Here is a 22,425-nt window from a genome sequence, read left to right on the forward strand (position 1 = left end):
ATTTGTATATTTCCAACTCATACGTGGATTAAATTTTTTTAAAGCAAAGATAATCCAGTGTTATCTCCAAGAGAGTTTAGGATTTGACTATGTTAAGAATGAGGTATACTTCTTTTCCGTGTGTGTGTGTGTGTGTGTGTGTGTGTGTGTGTGTAATTTCATACGTGTACATCTTGTCTTCCTGAATTGTTGTCTTTTTTTTGAACTCAGAGATCAATCATGTGCCTCTGTTACAACCAACATAGCACAAGGTAACTACTCAGTACGTATCTGTTGAAGTGAATTCAATTACTATATGTTACTGGTGAGAAAAAAAAGTTATATGATTTTTTTTTTAATTTATGGCTTTTCACTAGGGTAGATTTAGGTGGGAAATTCATTTACAGAATTTGTTTTAATAAGGTTATTTGTTTCACAGTAGTCAAGTTCCTTCTAAAAATAAATGTAGAATTTTCTTTTTCTCTCCCTGTTTGACTTCTTAAATATAAAAATAATAGGTAGAATTTTCCCTTTGGGTGCAGGATAATATAGAATCTACATAGATATGGGGGTCACATATAACTATACTTTAATCCAACTCTGCTGCTTTTTAAATGTGAAAGCCTGTTTCTTCATCTGTAATGTAGGGATAATATCTCCAAAGTGTGTGGTGAAGATTAAAAAATGAAGATCTACCTATCTATCCATCTGTCTAATCTTCACACAAACTCCTAACACAAAATATCTATTAATTTTCCTTCTTCACTTTTTGGGGGGTGTGGAATACCCACTGACAACTCCCTAGAGTCTGAGACTTCGGGGCTTTACAAAAGCTAAAGGTAGTCCCTTCCTCATGTTTTCCAACAATTTGAAATATAGGAATTGTGGGGTGGCAGAAATCTCCCCCAGCCAGAATCACAGTGCTGGACTTCCTGCTTCTAACTGTCCTCACCACAACATGCCCTCCTGCTGTTCCCTGGTTGCTTCTTGGAAAAGAAAGATATGTTCTTCAAGTTCTTGGGTGGTTACCTGCTCCGTTGTCCAATAATTCCAAAGTAACTGTTTTTCCATCCACTGATTCTATCAAGGCTGTGACCTTGGCCCTGAGAATTGGCAAGCTTCCTTGGTGAATCTTTGCATAAACTACCATAGGGCTAGGGAATTTGCCTGTGTCTTTGTTCATTTTAGAGGTCACTGTAACTGGAGGCAATGTACCACTTGATGCACGGGAGGTGACAGTCAAAGTCAGGGTTTGTGAGCTTGCTTGTAGGCTGTATTTCCAAATGCCGACCTAGCCAAAAAAAATGGAGACATTTCCACTTAATAGCTTTAAGTGACACAGACCTGACTTCAATGCCACCTATAGGAAGAGCCCATCTAATACAAGTACACTAGAAATGTATCTAAGAAGATTTTTGATACTCTCTCAGCCAAGGGAAACTTTGGTATATTTGGACTAAGTACATGGTTCTATTGCCAAGAAAATCCTAGTTGGGAAAAATGAGGTCTGAAAGTTGTGTCCTTATTATAGCCTTGGTTTCTCAAGAGCAGGATCAAATCAACAGATTCCTGAGGTAGAGGAAATAGTTTTCATGATTGCCAAAGCTCTAGCTGCTGTGTAATTTGAAGGTTCTCCTTTTAGCACCTGGAGAAAATATCACCAACTTCTTTTTTCTTGACTTGCTGTCATACTGAGTGATTTCCACCGGATGGAGATTTTTCCTTGTTTTCTCTTTCATTCAATACTGGCTCTTTTTTATGCAACCACCCTCATTTAAAAAGCTACAATTATTCTGTAAAAATTTTATATTATCTTATCAAATTGTGAGAAGGAAAAAAGATGAGTCCATACCTTGGCAATGCCTGGGATTTGGAGGTAGGCCATTTTGATGTATGTGTCCACTAAAAAGCCATCTTGTTTCTTTCCACTGGGATCCCAGAGAAGGATTTGGGGATTGTCAGTTGTCCAGGTGATGAGAAACAAAGTGTCTTTCCCCACAGTACTGTCCACAATCACCGTGCCATTCAACCACTGACTGTTCTGGAGGGTTAATCCCTTGCTCTCAAGCTGTTAAGAAAAATAGCTCTTTACTTTCTGGAGAATACAGCTCCCATCACATAGTCTCTTCCATTCTGTCTCCAACTCTCAGTTATCCCATTAAAAAGCCTTCAGTGATGCCTGAGTCCTTGGTTTGATATTTAGGACCTATTATGATCCAATTCTAAATTACTTTTCCAGCCTTAGCTGCCATAATGTTGATTCCTACACCCAAACCAGACCACTTCCCCATATGATCCTCATGAATCCCTGACTCTCTGACTATCATACTCTCTGCTTTTCCTGGAAGTCTGTACATTCATGTCCATTTGTCTAAGCCTTACCTACCCTTCAAAATTCAATTCAAAAGTCACTTTCTCCGTGAAGCTTTCTCTGATGTCCATCTCACTTACTGTGGAGAATAATCTCTCCCTCCCTTGATGTCCCATAGACTCTTATTTCTATCAATCCTTTGATCTCCTCACATTGTGTTTTGCTTTATACCTACTGGTGTACACAGCTCATCTCACTACTAGACTATAAACCCTTAAGGAGACTAACTAGGACTTATTTTCCCCACATATGGTTTGTTTGAATTGCAGTTAACTAATTCGTGGGTCAATTATTACTGCAGTCCTTGTGAAGATAAATGAAATAAATCAATGGCCAAGGCTGATTCGTTGTCTGAAGTAGAATGAAGGAGCTGTGGGGCAGGGGTTGAGGTAGGGTAGGGCTAACCAGACTTTGTAGAAATGTGATTTTTGAGGATTATCTCCTAGATAATTATTTATGGTCCTTAAATTGATATCCATTAGAAGATAGGGTGGCCTGGTAATGGAGCCAGACTTTCTAGTTTTGTATGTAGATTATGATCTGGGATATGAAGAAAGCTAGGGGCCCTTAGATATGATTCTTATGGCAGGTGGGTAAATGAGTCCTACTCATGTGTCTCTCTTTCTCCCTTTTTGGTTTCTTAAATATAAAAATAATGGGCAGAAACTGCCTGGCTGTAAACTTGCCCTTTCATCACTTTAATTATTTTTCTAAGACACATTCCTCCCACGTCCAAACCGGGCTCTTGGGTTTAATATTCTAAATCTGAACTAGGATAACCCAAATGAGTATAATTGCTGTCTTCTTTGACTGAATAAATGCTACATAGATAGACTAGAAAGGCTATTATTTTGAAATCTGTCATTATTTGGCTTTAAAAATTTTTTTTATTGGAGTATAGTTGATTTACAATGTTGTGTTAGTTTCAGGTGTACAGCAAAGTGAATCAGTTATACATATACATATATCCACTCTTTTTTAGATTCTTTTCCCATATAGGCCATTAAAGAGTACTGAGTAGAGTTCCCTGTGCTATATATTAGGTCATTATTTGGCTTTGACACTACATTATTCCTTTAATTTTATTCACAATAAAAGTTACAACTCACACAAGTGTGGTGCTGATTGTTCACTCTCTCTAGTTTAAAGATTCATGTGAATAACTTTTACAACTATTAGAGAAGAGCATTTAAAAATACATTTGTCCTTTTTTTATTGTCCCAAGACTTTTGAAAGAAAATTTGGTTTTCTTGAAATTTTAGAAGCAGAAGGGCCCGTAGAAGTTTTCTGGTTCATCTCTGGCTGAGAAGCTGAAGCTCAGAGAAGTAAAGTTCTTTGCCCATGGTCACAGTTAATGGCAGACCCATGAACAGGATCCAGGTGTCTGGACTGACAACATGGGCTTTTCACAGTACAAATCACTTTCCATTCATTATATGAAAATCTTGGCAAATATCAGGGATTTGAGGTAATGGAAAAATAGACCAAGTAATCCCTGCACAGTTGTCCCAGAAAATTTATACTGAGATGATCTACTCTGAAGAAAATTCTGAGCCAATTATATTGCTATGGGTGCTTGTTAACAGATGTTAAAAAAGAATTCCTGGTCCCACTATATTTTATGTTGATGGTTTCTAAGAGGAAGTCACTTAGTATTGTTTCCAAACAAGAAACACTAATTGCCTTGTTTAAATGAATAGTGTTGTATTTTAGGAATAATGTCTACTATCAGGCTGAAACGTCTATTTTAATTTTAATTCATTACTAGAAGAATGTAGAACTTAAAACTTTTAACCATTAAACTCCCCATCTTGGCTATGGTTATTTATAAACATGAAAAACCAAGGAGGAAGAACTCTGACCTGGATGGAACGCTGGGAGACAGCTCCGTTTCCTGATGAAAGGGCCCCAAAAGCATCCATGAGGCCATTGTTCTGAACCTGATCTGAAGCATATGTCTGTAAACCTCCTAAAATGCAATCACATTATCAGAAGTTATTTTCTAGAAAGCAAGTATTTGCAACATTTTAGATATTGTTAAGATAACAAAATATATATTATATACTGTGTTATTAAAGTACTAATAGATTAACGTTAAATAGGTGTCCAGATTAACTCAGAAGCTGACACTAACTTTTTAATCCTATTAAATAATAGCTTCAGCAACATAGTCATTTGGCCACTTCAGCTCTCTGCAAAGCAGTCAAGAATCTCCGACAGACCAAAACTAGTAATATAAATCTGGTGTTTTAAAGGTCATGCACTTTCATATGAGTCATTAAGCCTTACTGCAAGTGTATTGATTTATTCTTATTTTAGACATAATCTTAGCAAGCTTGACTTTCAAGTTTTCTCCTAAATCAGAAAAGATGTGTATGTTACAACAGTAAGAAATAACAACTGACAGGGGACAGTTATAGAAAAGTATTATGTATAGTAAACAGGAGATGATATACCAGGCCATGTAGTCTTGAGCTATTTAGAATAGATGTAACTGAGATAGTTGATGAGAAAGCACTTTAAAACTGTTAATGACATCCAAAATCTACGAGTATTTTGGTCATCCTACTGGTACTTCACCCAGATCCCCTTATCTAGGCTACTGCATCTCTCCCCAGCTGCTCTAAGTGTTAGATTAATGGCATATAGCTGCCTCCTATTCAAGAAAATGTCTTTACCTAATGGGGCCACCCTAGCTAAAGACATAACATGCCCCCTTACCCCTGCTCTGCCCTGACAGTCTATAACCACTGACTCATGGACACAGTGGTACAAAAGGTCAGCCTTCTCTTTCAATATTGTACCCAATCTGTGATGCAATTCCAGATCCAGAGCCCCCTGTGGCACCAGGCTTCAGCTAGCCTCTAATTTCACATATGTGCTTAGCTTCTTCCCCTGCGTGATCTTACTCCCTACTCTCCCTTTCTCCTGAGAGCTCTCCCTCTATAAATCACATGCACTTAAATCCTTTTCTCAGGCTCTGCTTCTAGGAAACCCAGCCTAAGACAGGTAGTATTAGGAGCAAAGAGTCCTGTCACTTTATCTGGCTTAGATGGCAACTCAGCATAATAATTGATATCCATAATGCTGGCTCTAAGTTAAAAAAATTTAAAAAAATATTAAAACCTACTCTGCTGAAGAAGCCAGGTTCAGATGGGATATATTTTAACTGTATGTGTATGGAAGGTAGAAGCACAATATATGAATGTTTTACAAAGAAACTGCATTATATTCTATATTTTCAGAGTGACCTTCTGTTTGGTTCAGCAGGCCCTTTGCCCTTCCCCTGCTATTTCTTGTTCAAGTCCCAATTCAGATGTCACCTTCCTGTACACTCCTTCTTCCCCAGATAAAGTCTAGGCTCCCTTCTTTGTACTCATTGTACCCTCTATTACTAATAGAGCACTTGTATCATAGTATTATATAGTTAGTGGCTTGTCGTCTGTGTCCCCTGGGTCTCTTGGCCAGCTGCCAACTGGAAGTGAGTGGTTCCTGGCTAACTGATTAGATTCTTTCCAGTCCTTATAAAGTGTCTGGGAAGAGAGTCCCAAGTTCTCCCTAGAGTGCTGTGCTGGTCCCATCTTCTCCAGACTGCCCTAATCCTAGAACCAAGGCTTTAAAATAAATGAGTGGAGTCAGTTCTAAAAGTCATTTGGGGTAAGGGCAGCCAGTTAGTCAATAAGATAACCCCATCTGTCCCTATCCCACCCTTCCCCTACTCCCCAGAGCACTGGAGCTCACAGTCCAGTGGAAGAGAAAATACAGTAGGACTTAGCAGGTCATCCTTCACCTGTCATTTTAGACAGCTCCTCTAGTTCCCGTGCTGCAGATGGCCCTAGGGCGACTGTATGGATGATGACTCCGCTTTGTTTCACTTCATTAAAGCATGAGCTTATAGTGCTGTCCTCCCCATCGGTCAGTAACACAATTTCAGATCCATCTGTTGGGTATTTCTTCCTAATCACCTAAGGACATAATTCAGGCATGAGTTGTCATACTCAGGGTAGCCAAAGTGTTTGGGAAAACTGCAGTTAAAGGGAATGAGAAGAGAAATTCCAGAGGGGATAAACAAAAGTGTCTAGGAATGGTCAAATATCTCTCTGTCTTGCAATGATACAAGACCATGGAACTTGACAATGGTCTTTTCTCTTGGTTAGCCTGTTGCAGAGAAGACTCAATAAGGTGGGATGCAGGGCAGTTCCAGGGATGGACAGCACTAAGCAGAAAAGAAGGTTTTTCTAGTTTCTTTCACATGATCTCTCCTTGACAGGCTTTCAGAGGTTCCCAGATGCCTTCAGAAATTACCCTCATTTAATGGGGATAATACTGAGGACTAATATATTACTATAATAATATTAGACTCGGGGCAGATTTTAGCTTGTATGATATTCACCAGTCTTACCATAAGCTGTTTATGGCTGGCCTTGGTTCTGATTGGTCAGTCCCCAGGTCACATGAGTTATTAAAAATTTTAATATCCCCTCTGATTAAAGCAAAACATTTTGTTCCTATTAATCCCCAGTTCCTAGTTGTCCTATGACACGTATGTCTCAACTGTTCCTGGGAGACACAGGTTATAGCTTTTTACGTGGTATAGAGAGCATATGCCTTATGCCAATGTTGGATAAGATTATGATAGAAGGAAAATTAGATAAAATAATAATGTTTATGAAGAGGAAGGCAAGAGTTCACTATTCCCTTAAAAAGAGTGGAAGGGAGACCCAGAAGTAGAGGAAACAAGTAATCAAACCTAAGTAACTCCTCTCTCTGGACCAGACTATCAGGAAGGGAAGGCTCTCTTAAGTAGGTTGAAAGGGAAGATGAGATCAGAGGAGACTTCCACCCCACTTCTTTTAAGAGGGGGCTGCCCCACAAGGGAAGAGAGCAGAACTGTGATTGCTGCCGTGTGAAGAATTCTGGAGCCCAGGAGCCTGTCAGCTGTGGCTGTAGCCTCAGTCTGACCAAGCTGCAGGGCCTGAGAGGCCAGAGAAAGAGCTCAATTTGGATTCCCTTGTCCCATTCCCCATCACTGCTATGTGTCATGGAAAACATGCAGAAGTGTCCATGTGTCCATAGGGGAAATGGATGGCAGCTGACTTGAGAGTTGGCAGGCAAGAAGACAGTTTATCTTGCCATAGAGGCTGAGGGGTGTACAGCCTCCCAAGGGCTGGATGCAGGACATGGGGGTGCTCAGGGATCTGCTCCAACAGTGAGAGCCAGAGTGTGGTGAGTCAGCTGGGGAAGACCAATGGGCCGTGATCAAGCTAAGAAAACAAGCAAAGCCCAGTGGCCACAGCTCAACTGATACCACTGCCAGACCTGACCAGGGTCCTGCCCCAGGGACTAGTGGGGAAATTGAGACAGTGCAGGATCCAAGGCCCTTTACCTCGTCACCCTGAAGCCACACACAATCTCCTCCCACCCCATACCCGGGCTCTGCTGGGCATGAGGAGCATCTAAATTCCAATTCTGTTCCTCACATACTCTCTCACACCATTGGAGTGGAAAATACAGAACCAGAAGTTCCCTCTTCACCACCAGGCCATCTGGCATTAGTCATTTCCCCTCAGGTTTTGTATAGCAGGAGTTTAGTACAACATGTCAGTTTCCCTCCCTTACTTGCTCCTTTAATCAAAGCATGGGTGAGTGGCAGAAGCAAGAGAACCCAAGTGCACACAGGCGTCTGGAGAAGGGTTTTGCAGCTGGCTGCGTACACAATAAAAACCACTTTTAGGGAACTGACCTTCAAAGTGGAATAAAAGGGCCAGAGGGACAGACTGCGTAAGCGAATGGTTGAGTCCGCTGTCAACATGAAACAGTGTGAGCTGAAAACTAAATGTTCCTGCTGCTGCTTGGAAATCGGGAACAGCCCCATTGATGTGTTATGCCCCAAGCAGACAGAGGGCAGAGTTTCCCAAGACACTGCCTAGATTCTGAGACCTTAGACCAGCCAGCTTCCTTCAGCCTCTTATTCTTTATTTCATGGACCTAAATAGCCTCTAAATAAATATAGAATATTCTATTCTATATTTGGAGCGTTTAAGCATCAGGTGTAATCAAATAACTCAATTTAATTTTTTTTTATTGAGAACCTCCTATAGAAAAGATATTGTGTCAGCAGCCTGGGAAGTTAAAAGATAATTCCTATCTCTGAAGAAGTTTTGTTTGAGCAAAGAACATGACAGGAAATAAGACAGAAGAGTCAAAAGTCGTAAGAGATGTTTAAGAAAAAATAGAAAAATGTTCATAGGATTCAGAAGGAGAAACTCTATACAGTTGAAACGATCAGGAAAGATGTCAAGAAGTAGTAGTGTCTATGATGATGTGTGATTTGAGGTACAAAGGAGGGAGGAGAAATTACTCTAGATGGGGAGCTGGCCCGGCAAAGGTGTGGAAGCTGACTGGCAAGGGCAGGGGATCTAATTTGCTTAAACATAGAATACCTGGGAGAGACTCCTGAGTACTTGAGCCTGGAAAGGTAGGTAGGGGCTATATTATAAAAGAACTTAAATATTAGTTAGAGAAATTTTACTTAGTTTTGTTGAAAATGGGGAGAGATTGATGTCTAAGTAGAGGGATGACATGATTGGATGATCAGATGGGATCTTTGGATACACCCCCAATACAATTAGAGTTACAGTTCCTAAGCCCTCCTATTTCAATAAATAAACCTCTTTTTTTTCCCAAAAAGGAGGTCCTATATACCCAGAAGTTTGGAATGTTAATCTACCTCAATATTTAACCATAACTCAGAGTTCACTTTTTTCTTCATAGAAGATAACCTCTTAGATCCCTGTGTACCTTTCTTCATAGCAGTCATTAGTGTATGATTATACACTTATTTATGTGACTATGTAGTTAATGAACCTCCCCCCACTAAGATTATAAGCTCCACGACAACAGGTGTGGTATGTTTGGCCCTCGTGGTATTCTTAATGCATATCACAGTGCCTGACATGTAGAAGTAACACCACGAATCTTTCAAATACATGCAGAAAAGCATGAATGCACAGATGCAGAAAAACACAAAAGCATGAATGAATTAGTTAACAATAGCTTTGGGGGCCTATGTTGTTGTATCATTTGAACCATTGCTCTGCAATTGGTTGTCTAATTCAACTAGACACTAGGCATGCATGGAAACACTGGAAAGGGGAATTTCTTAGGAGACATAAATTGTAAACATTGGCAAACTATGATAGGGCAACTTGTCTCACAGTAAATGCTGATTGAATCCCAGAGCAGATGGACGTTCCTCCTGATGCCACTGTGGGTAAGCTTCTGGCAAGTGTGTCTCTTTCAGTGGCACTGTTTATCTGTACAAGTTCACTTTTTACATAGGCAGCACTGTCAAATGTCACCATCCCAACCCAGGACCCTTGCTCAACCGTCTGCAGAAGGAAAAGTTTGCCTGCTTGATTCAGTCGTTTAAGGCGGTCACCAGTCTGAATGGAAAAACAGAAGAAAAGCAGTCAGGTTGGGTTTAGATGGGCAGACTAAAAACAGAACAGGCTAGAGGGAATTTGGAAATGGCTGCCTCAATGTAGAGTAAATGACAGTAAGCTTACTCAAGGCATATCCTTCTATGGAGGAACATTTCTCCTTTATATTTAGTAGTATCTTTGGATAGGATTATTTTGTATAAATAGCCCTAAAAGATAAAGCCGGATTTGGCTTTAGTTTAATCATTAGTTCAATACTCTAGTAATAGTTCTATAAACATACATACAGTCCGTGAAACAAAAAAAATGCTAATTCTATATAATTCATCAGATCTTTGCTCACAAATTGAAGGCTAATTTAATTTGGCAAATGAGACATTTGATGCTGAATTTTTGTTGAATAAAGTTGAGGTGGTGGGCAATTCTGATGGAAATGTTATTCCTGTAACTGTTCTGACCCTTGGGGTTGTGTTTATTCCCAGCCAGCTCCAAGTTGTGGTCCAGATCATATCATATACAAATTTGAGACTACCATGCAGAAGACCAAGACTCAATCAACGTACCGTCATGCTTCCAGACTTATCAAGGACTAAACACACAATTCTTTGTCTGATCTGCAACAATGAGAAGGTGGGCTTCGGTGGCTGTGTTGTCATAGGAGTGGTTTTCTTAAAGTCCTCCGAACCTTGGATCACTTCCCATGTGCTTCGGAGATTGCATTTTTTGTTTTGCTCGTTTGGGGCTTCTTTATTGTGGTTTTTTTCTGTACAGAATTCAACCACCTGAAATTGTCAATAAAATGATATAGATAACAGTAAACTACTTGTTAAAATATTTAATAATTTGATTAAAATATTTTAAATGCAGATTTACATTTATGTGCCCTCCTCCCCAGACTGCCTTGTAACCCCATAACCTTGGCTCAATCCCACAATCACTGCAGAGCACTGCTGGGGAAAATCATAGAGATAATTCAGAGTTTCTATCTCAAAACAAGTCTTTGACCTCAGTGAACTTTTAGTGCTCCTCAGCAATCATCTATTTACCTGCTGTTGGCTTCCCTCCTACTTCTCAAATTTGCCATTTCAAGCAATTGCCACTATCTTTAAGCCACCTACATCTCAACATTTCTCTCCTGGTACCATTTTCTCTCTCCATCCTTTTACTTCCTGCTCACTTCCTTACTTCCCACTGACTTACAAACACCTTGCGTTCTAACTTTCAACACCCAACATTCCACCTGTCTCCAAAATCCACTTGGATGTCTCATAGGATCCTTAAACTTCAGGTTTTCATAATTGAACTCATCACCTTTCCTCTGACTCTGCTCCTCCCCATCACCAAGTATTTCCTAACTTGGTGTCACCACTATCTATTCAGTCACCTAAATAGGAAACTGAGAGTTTTCCTACCTTCTTCCCTCTATGAAATAAGAAGATCAATACAATTCTCTCTCTCTCTCCAGTTCATCATCTTTTCTCCTTTACCAATGGAATCTCCATCATTCAAGCCCTCATCGTCCCTCCCTCAGACTATCTGACCTTTCCATCTTGCTCCCTCTTTAATTGGTCCACTCCACAGCTGCCAGGTACATATTCCTTCTTATTCCTGTACTTAAGGTCCTTCTGTGGCTCACCATTGCTCACACACTACAATCCAGACTACTTCACATAGCTAATAGCAATCTCCATGATTTGGATTTTCACCTCACTCATGATCTTTGCTCTGGCCACGCATTCCAAGTCTCTAATTTCCCCCACTGTAGCCTATAAGTGCTCAAACTTGCCAGACTGTTTTATATCTCTGTGTCTTTGCTCACGATTCCCACTTTGTCAAGGAGTTCTTCCTCTGTCTTCTGCATTGGGAACTCTACCTTCATGTTTCAGCCAAAAGGTTATTTTCAAAATGTTCTCCCATTTCATACCCTTCCCCTAAAGAATTTCCACTCAACCTTGTGGCCTCACAGTACCCTATAAGAAATTTCAATAAGGCTCCTTTAACATTGTAGTGCACTTATTGGAATGAAAATCCATCTATGACAGAACCCTGTCTCATTAAATTTGCTTCCTCAAAACTTAGCCCTATGTCTGATACACAAGAAAAGCTCAATATGTTTGTTGTTTTTTTAGTAACCTTTACCAATCTGTATGTCAGTGTTTTTTAAATCTAGAAAATGGCAGTAGTTGTTATGCAAGAATTATATGAGAACGTATGCAATAAGGATAATACTAACTAAATGATAGTGTCTTCCCCTTTTTTAAGTTTATATCCCTAGCATTTGGGAGATTTAAAAAAGAGGCACAGTATACAAAGAAGGTATAACCTAGTTTCTCCGCTCAGTGATTTTACAGTATTATCATTCAATTAAAAATCCTAAATATCTGGGAGTCAAGTAATTCAGAAAGTAATCATTAGCTGTAAAACACTTATTTTTCTCTTTATTTGCATTTTTCAGATTGTTTTGGTAGTGTTTCCGTATTATCATTATAGCTACTTTTTAGGAAGGGAACCTGGAAAACTTTTGTGTAAACCCCGAGCAGAGGCTCCCAAACCTGACTGTGCATCAAATTTAACTGTGGTTAATTTAAAACAATCTCAGAGAGACCTTCAAGATGGCGGAGGATTAAGACGTGGAGATCACCTTCCTCCCCACAAATACATCAGAAATACATCTACATGTGGAACAACTCCTACAGAACACCTACTGAATGCTGGCAGAAGACAGACTTCCCAAAAGGCAAGAAACTCCTCACGTACCTGGGTAGGGCAAAACAAACAAACAAACAAACAAAAAACCCAGAGATAACAGAATAGGGACAGGACCTACACCTCTGGGAGGGAGCTGTGAAGGAGGAAAATTTTCCACACACCAGGAAGCCCCCTAGCGGGCAGAGACTGCGGGTGGCGGAGGGGGAAGCTTCAGTGCTACGGAGGAGAGCGCAGCAACAGGGGTGCGGAGGGCAAAGCACAGACGATCGGTGCCGACCAGCACTCACCAGCCCGGGCAGGTGAGGGCTGGGAGCTGAGGCTCCAGCTTCAGCTAACCAGGAGGGAATCCAGGAAAAACTTTGGACCTGCCTAAGAGGCAAGAGACCATTGTTTCAGGGTGTGCAAGGAGAGGGGATTGAGAGCACCACCTAAACGAGCTCCAGAGACGGGCTCAAGCCACGGCTATCAGCGCGGACCCCAGAGACAGACATGAAATGCTAAGGCTGCTGCTACAGACATCAAGAAGCCTGTGTGCAAGCACAGGTCACTATCCACACCTCCCCTCCCAGGAGGCTGTGCAGCCTACCACTGCCAGGGTCCTATGATCCAGGGACAACTTCCCCAGGAGAACACATGGCGTGCCTCAGGCTGTTGCAACATCATGCTGGCCTCTGCCGCAGCAGTCTTGCGCTGCATTCCGTACCCGTCCCCCCTACCCACCCGCCCCGCCTGAGTGAGCCAGAGCCCCCTAATCAGCCACTACTTTAACCCTCTCCTGTCCGGGTGAAGAACAGATGTCCTCAGCGACCTACACACAGAGGCAAGGCCAAAACCAAAGCTGAACCCCAGGAGCTCTGCAAACAAAGAAGAGAAAGGGAAAATTATCCCAGCAGCCTCAGGAGCAGCGGATTAAATCTCCACAATCAACTTGATGTACCCTGCATCTCTGGAGTAACTGAATAAACAACAAATCATTCCAAAATTGAGGCAGTGGACTTTGGGAGCAACTGTAGACTTGGGGTTTGCTTCTGCATCTAATTTGTTTCTGGTTTTATGTTTATCTTAGTTTAGTATTTATAGTTTATTATCATTGGTAGGTTTGTTTGATTTGGTTGCTCTCTTCCTTTTTTTTAAATATATATAGATATTTTCTTTTTCTCTTTTGCTGAGTGTGTATGTTTATGCTTCTTTCTGTGATTTTCTCTGTATAGCTTTGCTTTTACCATTTGTTCTAGGGTTCTCTCTATTTTTTGTTTGTTTGTTTTTGTATAGTTTTTAGCACTTGTTGTCATTGATGGATTTGTTTTTTGGTTTGGTGGCTCTCTTCTTTCATTCTTTTTTTACATTTTTTAATTTCTTTATTTTTCATAATTTTTTATTTTAATAACTTTATTTTACTTATTTCTCTTTTTTTCTCCCTTTTCTTCTGAGCCATGTGGCTCACAGGGGCTTGGTGCTCTGGCTGGGTGTCAGGCATGTGTCTGTGAGGTGGCAGAGCCGAATTCAGAACATTTGTCCACCAGAGACCTCCTGGCTCCATGTAACATCAAACTGCAAAAGCACTCCCAGAGATCTCCATCTCAATGCTAAGACCCAGCTCCACTCAACGACCAGCAAACTACAATGCTGGACACCCTATGCCAAACAACTAGCAAGACAGGAACACACCCCCACCCATTAGCAGACAGGCTGCCTAAAATTATAATAAGGTCACAGACACCCCAAAACACACCACAGGATGTGGTCCGACCCACCAGCAAGACAAGATCCAGCCTTATCCACCAGAACACAGGCACTAGTCCCCTCCACCAGGAAGCGTATACAGCCCACTGAACCAACCTTAGCCACTGGGGGCCAAACACCAAAAACACCAGGAACTACGAACCTACAGACTGAAGAACGGAGAACCCAAACACAGTAAGTTAAGCAAAATGAGAAGACAAAAAAACACACAGCAGATGAAGGAGCAAGGTAAAAATTCACAAGACCAAACAAATGAAGAGGAAATAGGCAGTCTGCCTGAAAAGAATTCAGAGTAATGATAGTAAAGATGATCCAAAATCTTGGAAACAGAATGGAGAAAATACAAGAAACATTTAACAAGGACCTAGAAGAACTAAACAGCAAACAAACAATGATGAACAACACAATAAATAAAATTAAAAATTCTCTAGAAGGAATCAATAGCAGAATAACTGAGACAGAGGAACAGACAAGTGACCTGGAAGATAAAATAGAATAAAGAAAGAACAGAGCAGAAAAAAGAAAAAAGAATGAAAAGAACTGAGGACAGTCTCAGAGACCTCTGGCACAACATTAAACACACCAACATTCAAATTATAGGGGTCCCAGAAGAAGAAGAGGAAAAGAAAGGGACTGAGAAAATATTTGAAGAGATTATAGTTGAAAACTTCCCTAATATGGGAAAGGAAATAGTCAATCAAGTCCAGGAAATGCAGAAATTCCATACAGGATAAATCCAAGGAGAAACACACCAAGACACATATTAATCAAACTACAAAAAATTAAATACAAAGAAAACATATCAAAAGTAGCAAGGGAAAAACAACGAATAACATACAAGGGAATCCCCATAAGGTTAACAGCTGATCTTTAGCAGAAACTTCAAGCCAGAAAGGAGTGGCAGGACCTATTTAAAGTGATGAAATGGAAAATCCTACAACCAAGATTACTCTATCCAGCAAGGATCTCATTCAGATTTGATGGAGAAATTTAATCTTTACAGACAAGCAAAAGGTAAGAGAATTCAGCACCACCAAATGAGCATTACAACAAATGCTAAAGGAACTTCTCTAGGCAGGAAACACAAGAGAAGAAAAAGACCCACAAAAACAATTAAGAAAATGGTAATAGGAACACACATATCAATAATTACCTTGAATGTAAATGGATTAAATAGTCCAACCAAAAGACATAGACTGGCTGAATGGATACAAAAACAAGACCTGCATATATGCTGTCTACAAGAGACCCACTTCAGACCTAGGTCCACATACAGACTGAAAGTAAGGGGATGGAAAAAGATATTCCATGCAAATGGAAATCAAAAGAAAGCTGGAATAGCAATTCTCACATCAGACAACACAGACCTTAAAATAAAGACTATCACAAGAGAGAAAGACACTACATAATGATCAAGGGATCAATCCAAGGAGAAGATATAACAATTGTAAATATTTATGCACCCAACATAGGAACACCTCAATACATAAGGCAAATGCTAACAGCCATAAAAGGGAAATTGACAGTAACAAAATCATAGTAGGGGACTTTAATACCCCACTTTCGCCAATGGACAGATCATCCAAAATGAAAATAAATAAGGAAACACAATCTTTAAATGATACATTAAACAAGGTGGACCTAATTGATATTTATAGGATATACCATCCAAAAACAACAGAATACACTTTCTTCTCTTGTGCTTATGGAATATTCTCTAGGGTAGATCATACCTTGGGTCACAAATTAAGCCTTGGCAAATTTAAGAATATTAAAATTGTATCAAGTATCTTTTCCCACCACAACACTATAAGACTAGATATCGATTGCAGGAAAAAAATCTGTAAAAAATGCAAACACATGGAGGCTAAACAATACACTACTAAATAACCAAGAGATCACTGAGGAAATCAAACAGGAAATCAAAAAATACCTAGAAACAAGGGATAATGAAAACACGACAACCCAAAACCTGTGGGACGCAGCAAAAGCAGTTCTAAGAGGGAAGTTTATAGCAGTACACTCCTACGTCAAGAAACAAGAACCATCTCAAATAAACAACCTAACCTTACACCTAAAGAAATTAGAGGAAGAAGAACAAAAGAAACCCCAAGTTAGCAGAAGGAAAGAAATCATAAAGATCATGTCAGAAATAAATGAAAAAGAAATGAAGTAAACGATAGCAAAGATCAGTAAAACTATAAGCTGGTTCTTCGAGAAGATAAACAAAATTGATTAACCATTAGCTAGACTCATCAAGAAAAAAAGGCAGAAGACTCAAATTAATAGAATTAGAAGTGAAAAAGGAAAAGTAACAACTGACACTGCAGAAATACGAAGGATCATGAGAGATTACTACAAGCAAATATATGCCAATAAAATGGACAACCTGTAAGAAATGGACAAATTATTAGAAAAACACAACCTTCTGAGACTGAACCAGGAAGAAACAGAAATATAAACAGTCCAATCACAAGCACTGAAATTGAAACTGTGATTAAAATCTTCCAACAAACAAAAGCCCAGGAGCAGATGGCTTCACAGGCAAATTCTATCAAACATTTAGAGAAGAGCTAACACCTATCCTTCTCAAACTCTTCCAAAATATAGCTGAGGGAGGAACACTCCCAAACTCATTCTACGAGGCCACCATCACCCTGATACCAAAACCAGACAATGATGTCACAAAAGAAGAGAACTACAGGCCAATATCACCGATGAACATAGGTGCAAAAATCCTCAACAAAATACTAGCAAACAGAATCCAACAGCACATTAAAAGGATCATACACCATGATCAAGTGGGGTTTATCCCAGGAATGCAGGGATTCCTCAATATATGCAAATCAATCAATGTGATAAACCATATTAAAAAATTGAAGGAGAAAAACCATGTGTTCATCTCAATAGATGCAGAAAAAGCTTTCGACAAAATTCAACACCCATTTATGGTAAAAACCCTCCAGAAAGTAGGCATAGAGGGAACTTACCTCAACATAATAAAGGCCATATATGATAAACCCACAGCCAATATCGTTCTCCTTGGTGAAAATCTGAAACAATTTCCTCAGGAAAGATCAGGAACAAGACAAGGGTGTCCACTCTCACCACTATTATTCAACATAATTTTGGAAGTTTTAGCCCCGGCAATGAGAGAAGAAAAAGAAATAAAAGGAATCCAAATCAGAAAAGAAGAAGTAAAGCTCTCACTGTTTGCAGATGACATGATACTATACATAGAGAATCCTAAAGATGCTACCAGAAAACTACTAGTGCTAATCAATGAATTTGGTAAAGTAGCAGGATACAAAACTAATGCACAGAAATCTCTTGCATTTCTATACACTAATGATGAAAAATCTGAAAGAGAAATTAACAAAACAGTCCCATTTACCATTGCAACAAAAAGAATAAAATGCCTAGGAATAAACCTTCCTAAGGAAACAAAAGACCTGTATGCAGAAAACTATAAGACGCTGATGAAAGAAATTAAAATGATACAAACAGCTGGAGAGATATACCATGTTCTTGGATTGGAAGAATCAACATTGTGAAAGTGACTCTACTACCCAAAGCAATCTACAGATTCAGTGCAATCCCTATCAAATTACCAATGACATTTTTCACAGAATTAGAACAAAAAATTTTACAATTTGTATGGAAACACAAAAGACCCCGAATAGCCAAAGCAATCTTGAGAACGAAAAATGGACCTGGAGGAATCAGGCTCCCAGACTTCAGACTATACTACAAAGCTACAGTAATCATGATACTATGGTACTGGCACAAAAACAGAAATATAGCTCAATGGAACAGGATAGAAAGCCCAGAGATAAACCCACACACACATGGTCACCTTATTTTTGACAAAGGAGGCAAGAAGATACAATGGAGAAAAGACAGCCTCTTCAATAAGTGGTGCTGGGAAAACTGGACAGGTACATGTAAAAGAATGAAATTAGAACACTCCCTAAGACCATACACAAAAATAAACTCAAAATGGATTAAAGACCTCAATGTAAGGCCAGACACTATCAAACTCTTAGAGGAAAACATAGGCAGAACACTCTATGATATAAATCACAGCAAGATCCTTTTTGACCCACCTCCTAGAGAAATGGAAATAAAAACAAAAATAAACAAATGGGACCTAATGAAACTTCAACGTTTTTGCACAGCAAAGGAAACCATAAATAAGACGAATAGACAACCCTCAGAATGGGAGAAAATATTTGCAAATGAAGCAGCTGACAAAGGATTAATCTCCAAAATTTACAAGCAGCTCATGCAGCTCAAAATCAAAAAACGAAACAATCCAATCCAAAACTGGGCAGAAGACCTAAATAAACATTTCTCCAAAGAAGATATACAGATTTCCAACAAACACATGAAAGAACGCTCAACATCACTAATTATTAGAGAAATGCAAATCAAAACTACAATGAGGTTATCACGTCACACCAGTCAGAATGGCCATCATCAAAAAGTCTACAAATAATAAATGCTGGAGAGGGTGTGGAGAAAAGGGAACCTCTTGCACTGTTGGTGGGAATGTAAATTGATACAGTCACTATGAAGAACAGTATGGAGGTTCCTTAAAAATCTAAAAAATGAACTACCATACGACCCAGCAATCCCACTACTGGGCATATACCCTGAGAAAACTGTAATTCAAAAAGAGTCATGCACCACAATGTTCACTGAAGCTCTATTTACAATAGCCAGGTCATGGAAGCAACCTAAGTGTCCATCGACAGATGAATGGATAAAGAACATGTGGCACATATATACAATGGAATATTACTCAGCCATAAAAAGAACCGAAATTGAGTTATTTGTAGTGAGGTGGATGGACCTAGAGTCTATCATACAGAGTGAAGTAAGTCAGAAAGAGAAAAACAAATACTGTATGCTAACGCATATATATGGAATAAAAAAAAATGTTCTGAAGAAACTAGGGGCAGGACAGGAATAAAGATGCAGGTGTAGAGAATGGACTTGAGGACATGGGGAGGGGAAAGGGTCAGTTGGGACGAAGTGGGAGAGTGGCATGGACATATATATACTATCAAATCTAAAATAGATAGCTATGGGAAGCAGCCGCATAGCATAGCGAGATCAGCTTGGTGCTTTGTGACCACCTAGAGGGATGGGATAGGGAGGGTGGGAGGGAGATGTAAGAGGGCGGAGATATGGGGTTATATGTATATGTATAGTTGACTCACTTTTCACTTTGTTATAAAGCAGAAACTAACACACCACCGTAAAGCAGTTATACTCCAATAAAGATGTTAAAAAATAAATCTGGTCCCCCTGTTGGAAGTTTCTGAATTATCTTGGAAATAGACTGCAAAGCCAGACTGAAGGTTGGCCCTAGTGAACCATGATGTATCATATTTTTTAAACTTATGCTATATTGTTATAGACAGACTCTTGCAAGTTACTTCACTCTTACTCCGAAAGGAAAACATAATTTTATGAAAAAGACTGGAAGATAAGAGGTGCTCCCCACTAAAATAATTTAACTGATGCATTTATCTTAGTTTGTGCAAATTTGCTGATATATATGTTTGACATTAATAAAGGTAATTTGTCAAGTTTATTTTATAACCAGTTGGTCATTTAAAAAATCATTGAGAAATGCAGTCTCCAACTTACAATGGTTCAACTTACGATTTTTTGACTTTATTGTGGTGCAAAAGCAATACACATTCAATAGAAACCATACCTCGAATTTTGAATTTTGATCTTTTCCTGGGCTAGTGGTATGCAGTATGATACTCTGGTGATGCTGGCTATCAGCAATGAGCCGAACATAGCTTCTAGTCAACCACAGGATCATGAGGGTAAATAACCAGTATACTCACAACCATTCTGTTTTCCACTTCTGTACAGTATTTAATAAATTACATGACATATTCAACATTTTATTATACAGTAGACTCTGTGTTAGATGATTTTGCCCAGCTAAAAACTAATGTAAGTGTTCTGAGCACGTGTAAGGCAGGCTAGGCTAAGCTATGATGTTCCGTAGGTGAGGTATAGTAAATGAATTTTCAACTTGAGATATTTTCAACTTACAATGGGCTGGAGGAAGATCTGTATTTTAAAACTACTTAAAGCTATTAAAACTATGTACAAATTCCTTAAAGGCACCAACACTCTCATAAAGATAGAAAATTTTAGTTAACAACCAAAAGCAAATATGCAGGCCGAAAAGAGATCTCTGAAAGTTAAATTAAAGGCTACTGATCATGTTCTTATTACTAATAAAAAGAAGTGCCTGTTCCCCCTGGATAAATTTCTTGTTTAACTAATTCTTGTGCTTGTCTGCCTTTAAGGATATTTGAAGTAGTTCTAAGCCCTTAAACTAAAAGCTAGTGGGAGGGAGATGATGGAGGAGCAAAAAATGGACCTAAGGAAGGGGTCTGAGGAAGATAGGACTTTATCCCTGATTTTGTTCTCCTGGCTTGTCCCACAGAGATCAGCTGCTCACTGATGACTTCCTAACATTTGACCTTTTCTTGCAGCATCTGGGATAAAAACCTCACTAAATTCATAAGTGTCAAGAAAAAAAGAAAAACAAAAGGAGCAAGGCACTTACAGAACGAATACTTTGTGAATACATTATGGAAGCCTTCTCAGTCTGAAATTCATTAGGTATGAACTCACATCCTTTTTCGTACAGTCCTGTTACTCTGTCGGATTTGCATGTTTGGGTGACACAGCTTCCTCCCTGACACTTCTGTAGTACATTTTTACCAGTAATAGTTGACGGACATCTGAAAATATATTAAGGTTAGATGTTTAGGTGTAGGTGATATAATTTAGAAGTGTTGGACTCTGTGGTCAGGTTCTACAGATGGCTTTGTCTACGATTTCCTTTCATAATTCAAGAAATAAATACATCCCCTTAAATAGCAAAATTATTAAATTCTCATTAGAGTAATTTCTGTTTGCCAGAAAGTATCTGAGGGGTTCCCAAGATGATATCAGAATGTGTTTCTATGCAGCAGAAAACTAAGCTTACAGCTATTGTTAACAATTAATAAAGACCAAAGTCCTAAGGCACTTCCTAATCTAGTCCCTCATCCCTGGAAAATCAGGAGCCCTCTTTTGTTTACCTTAAAAATTTTGCTGAAATTTTTTGTTTGTTTTTATGTAACTAGTTTACATCATACAGTTTTTGCATAGTTCTTGTGTGTTCATAGGTATATTAGATTTTTCTTTACACACTTATGACTTTTGTCACTATTATAAATGGAGTACTTTTCACCCACATCTTATTTTATGAGTATATAAATAATATATGAACACTATAGGAAATTTTGAAAATAGCAAAAAAGTATAAAGAAGAAAAAAAAATCATGTCCCACTGTCAGAGATAAACTACTGCTAGCATATTGAAGCATTTCCTTCTCTATGTATAAGCATAACATTCTACGTATAGCTTTGCTTCTTGATCTTAAAAAACTTAGTATTTTAGTACATTTAAATTGTGTTGTTATAATTCACATTATTCTTTCAAAATGTGATTTTAATAATTTCATATTTTGATACTACAACATGAATTTAGCCTAATTTACTTCATTTTGTTCCCCCCCAAAAATTTTTCAGTGCTAAAAGTAAAACTTCCATGAATAAATAAAATGTCACATAAAATTTTGACTCTGTTTCCAAGTTTGCTGCATGACTGACTCCCAGAATAAATGCTCAGACCCAGAAGTTTGAACATTTTAAAGCCTGTTGATAGAGCTCATTCTATCATTTCCTTTAAAATGGATTGTTAAACATGAAATTACTGGAGCAAGAAATAGAAAAAATTTTAGAGATTTGATATGTGTCACCAAATTGCTTTCCAGAAAAGTTATGCTGGTTTATTCCTCTAATAACCATCTATGGGAGCACTCATCCCACTGACAGTCACTTACTAGGCAATAAATGATTCTCATCTTTGTCAAATTTGCACCTCTTTGATTACTAGTAAGTCTGAACAGTTTTACATTTTTACTGGCCATTTTTATTTCTTCCTTTGTAAATTATTCTTCTCCTGCGTCTATTTTTCTATTAGGGTGTTATTGTTTTCCTACTGGTTTTCAAAAGTTCTTTATGTGTTATAATACTAAGTTGTTAAAAGCCTGTTTTTTAAAATTTTTGCAAATATATTTTTCTGTTTCTTAT

General features: G+C 38.8%; 1 protein-coding gene across 1 annotated transcript in view; it reads right to left on the reverse strand.

The window, feature by feature from the left end:
- Positions 1 to 22,425, reverse strand: part of CLCA1 (chloride channel accessory 1) — a gene marked incomplete at its 3' end in the record, with an annotated part of 36,897 nt that overhangs the window by 4,245 nt on the left and 10,227 nt on the right. The window contains exons 5-11 of the mRNA XM_082834063.1: positions 20,849 to 21,026; positions 10,356 to 10,574; positions 9,568 to 9,795; positions 6,141 to 6,315; positions 4,213 to 4,319; positions 1,832 to 2,047; positions 1,009 to 1,270 (exon numbers count right to left, since the gene is read on the reverse strand). Coding sequence (XP_082690189.1) covers positions 1,009 to 1,270; positions 1,832 to 2,047; positions 4,213 to 4,319; positions 6,141 to 6,315; positions 9,568 to 9,795; positions 10,356 to 10,574; positions 20,849 to 21,026 — 1,385 coding nt within the window. The remainder of the gene's footprint in view (positions 1 to 1,008; positions 1,271 to 1,831; positions 2,048 to 4,212; positions 4,320 to 6,140; positions 6,316 to 9,567; positions 9,796 to 10,355; positions 10,575 to 20,848; positions 21,027 to 22,425) is intronic.

The sequence above is a fragment of the Leucopleurus acutus genome, assembly GCF_964270905.1.
Source record: "Leucopleurus acutus genome assembly, chromosome: 2".
Taxonomy (NCBI): Eukaryota; Metazoa; Chordata; class Mammalia; order Artiodactyla; family Delphinidae; genus Leucopleurus; species Leucopleurus acutus.